This window comes from Aplysia californica, unplaced genomic scaffold (assembly GCF_000002075.1).
Source record: "Aplysia californica isolate F4 #8 unplaced genomic scaffold, AplCal3.0 scaffold01275, whole genome shotgun sequence".
In the NCBI taxonomy this organism is placed as follows: Eukaryota; Metazoa; Mollusca; class Gastropoda; order Aplysiida; family Aplysiidae; genus Aplysia; species Aplysia californica.
This window is the reverse complement of record NW_004798545.1, coordinates 73,359-76,043: the sequence shown is the minus strand read 5'-3', so window position 1 is coordinate 76,043 and position 2,685 is coordinate 73,359. Positions and strand designations below refer to the sequence as shown.

The 2,685-nt window shown below is 41.1% G+C and overlaps 1 protein-coding gene across 1 annotated transcript in view; it reads left to right on the top strand.

The window, feature by feature from the left end:
- LOC101857761 overlaps nucleotides 1–2,685 on the top strand; it is a gene marked incomplete at its 5' end in the record, with an annotated part of 19,650 nt that overhangs the window by 10,822 nt on the left and 6,143 nt on the right. The window contains 1 exon segment of the mRNA XM_035973479.1: nucleotides 1,695–2,055. Coding sequence (XP_035829372.1) covers nucleotides 1,695–2,055 — 361 coding nt within the window.

The window sequence follows — 2,685 nt, the reverse complement described above, 5'->3', positions numbered from 1 at the left end:
TGTTGTTGTTGTTGTCATTATTATTATTATTATTATTATTATTATTATTATTATTATTTATTATTATTGTTGTTGTGTTGTTGTAACTGTTGCTGTGGTGGTTTAGAGTGATTTGAAAGCGACAAAGAAACGAAAAATAACAGTCTTATGTGAGTCGATATAATCATGTGTCAAATTGGGAGCCTCTTAGGCTGTCAGTGTCTCTTCCCTCTGGCGTTATGAGCCATTTCTTTATTGGGTTTTGTTGTTGTTGTTGTTTGGACAGTTTTGTTTGTTTGTTAGTTCTTGAATCTTTGGAATTTGTGTATGTTTTGGTCGTCAGTTTCTGTGCATTTTGTGTGTGTGTGAGTGTATGATCCCTTTCCTGTTTGAGTTAACGCCTAATTTCACCCCCACGGTGTGTGATTCACGGTTAGAAAAGGATTGCTTTGGCGTGTTTGGACCCCTCATTCTACGTACATAAACTCACGTGCGCACGCATGCACACTCGCACAGACGCACGCGAGTGCATACAAACATGAACGCATGCACACACACATGCACGCACGCGCACACACACAAACACACACACACACACACACACACACACACACACACACATGCACACACACGTTCACACATACATACTGTTTCTCTCTCGATCACCACCCCACCCCCTTTCCACGCACGCACACACACACACACACACACACACACACACACATACACACAAACACACAAACACACACACACAAACAAACACATGTACACACACGTATGAGGGCTTGAGCTGCTGAGGAAAACATTCATGGGGAAGGGTTCGGGAATCATCTCCAATCTTCCTGACTGAGCATGTCTTTGGGAGTCTGTGTTCCCCAAGTAAATAATTCTGTACATGGTACACAGTATCTCAAGATCAAAACTGACAGCTCTCTCAAAATGGATGGGAAAAAGAGCTTTTATTTATTTGTGAACCAGCGTGGTTAAATCAGGCTCTCGTCAAAATAATCAAAGTGAAGAAACTTGCATTTTTCCGCAGGTTTGTGAATTTTTATCAAATTTTTTGTTGTTGAGCTCAAAACCTTTCATGCCCATTAAAGAACTCATTTCTGCGTGGATTTTTCTGAAAAACGTCGATTAAAGGCACTAAAAATGTACATTTTCAGTTACCACGGACTCTTAAGCTAAGGAAATAACTAATCTTTGCCGGCCATTTCTCACTAATTTTACCTCTAAAAACAGATGACCCCCACCCCCTTCATTCGGATATATCTCGACTTGTATTCAAGATAAATGGATATTTTTTTTCCATTCAAATAAAGACAAGTGAGCAAGCTTTAAGATGATACCAATACCTCTACATGCCCAAAAATTGACGAGAGCCTGATTCCACCACGCTGCCTCACATTTTTGTTCTACGCATGCATAGACGCACAGAGACACATTACAGGTTGCTTTACGTAAACCGTTTTAGTGCAACAAGAGGGAATACTTTTATTCGAGATTAACGGGTTGCCAGATCCGAAAAAAATCTCCGTTTTGAACACGGAAATAGGAAAAAATAGGAAAGAAAAAAGATCAAAGATGCATTTTGAAAAAGCAGTCGAAAACAAAATACAAAATATTATATAACATACCAAAACGAAAGCCAGCAGTATACATTGCAGACAACCGTGGCTTATCTTATCCCACTCTGTATCACCATCGCTCATCAGGTCTCAACTTCTTTGCTTTCGTTTCGGGATGTGTCAAAATTGCCACCACGACATTTTTCGGGAAAACCCGCTCGGAGCAGCTGGTAAACTTCGAAGAACATTGCAGCCGATACTCTCGTCTGCCCAGCGACCTGGAGGAGGAGGCGGCTCTCAGGGCTTCCAAACAGCAGCATCGCCATGGGGGCTTTCAAAGGTTCTCCGGGTCTGACCCCTTGAGGTTACCGCCGGCAGAGGTCAAGGCCAGGCAAAAGTCCGCGACTGATTGGCCCTACCTTCTGGAGGAGAGCTACGAAGACAGGTCGTTCCCCCAGCCGCACCGACAGCACAAAAACATCTTCCATCTTTTGCAAAGTGTTCGCAAGTGAACGCAGAGCGTCCTGGGCTGTTTTTGAGTTTTATTAGATCTATTTTCTTTTGTTTCGTTTTATTCTTTTTTTTTTCTTCTTACTTGATTAACGATTTCAATTTCGTGGTGATGCCGTTTCCGGTTTTGCTCTGCTGATGAAATTAATTGAGGGATTTGGTGGCACTAATTAATTAGCAATTTTCAGAATTCTTTGCAGCACATTTTAAAAGCTACTACTAGCTTCACACATTTCATATAATAAGCTGGTTGATTTCCACGTTTTGAATTTCTTTTTTTTTCATGTAGAATATTTCGTTTGCTTATTTATGCTCCTTGGTTCAACCTTCGTGTTCTGTTTTCTTTTATCATACGTTTTTGAAGGTTTTATTCTTCTCCTCTTTGACTTATGTTAATTACGTTCAACGGAGCATGGATGCTCTAGCAAAGTCTCGTTATGATTTTGGTGCTAGATTCAAAGAAAAAACCCACTGTAGGGGCCAACTGCACGTCAATTCCATGTACTTCCACCGCTAACCCGTGACCAGTTCTGACTTGTGCACCAGCACCCATGTATGAATGTTTTATATAATTATAGCCTTTGTGCCGGTCATCTATTATCGCATGAAGACTTGAATACGGTCCCAC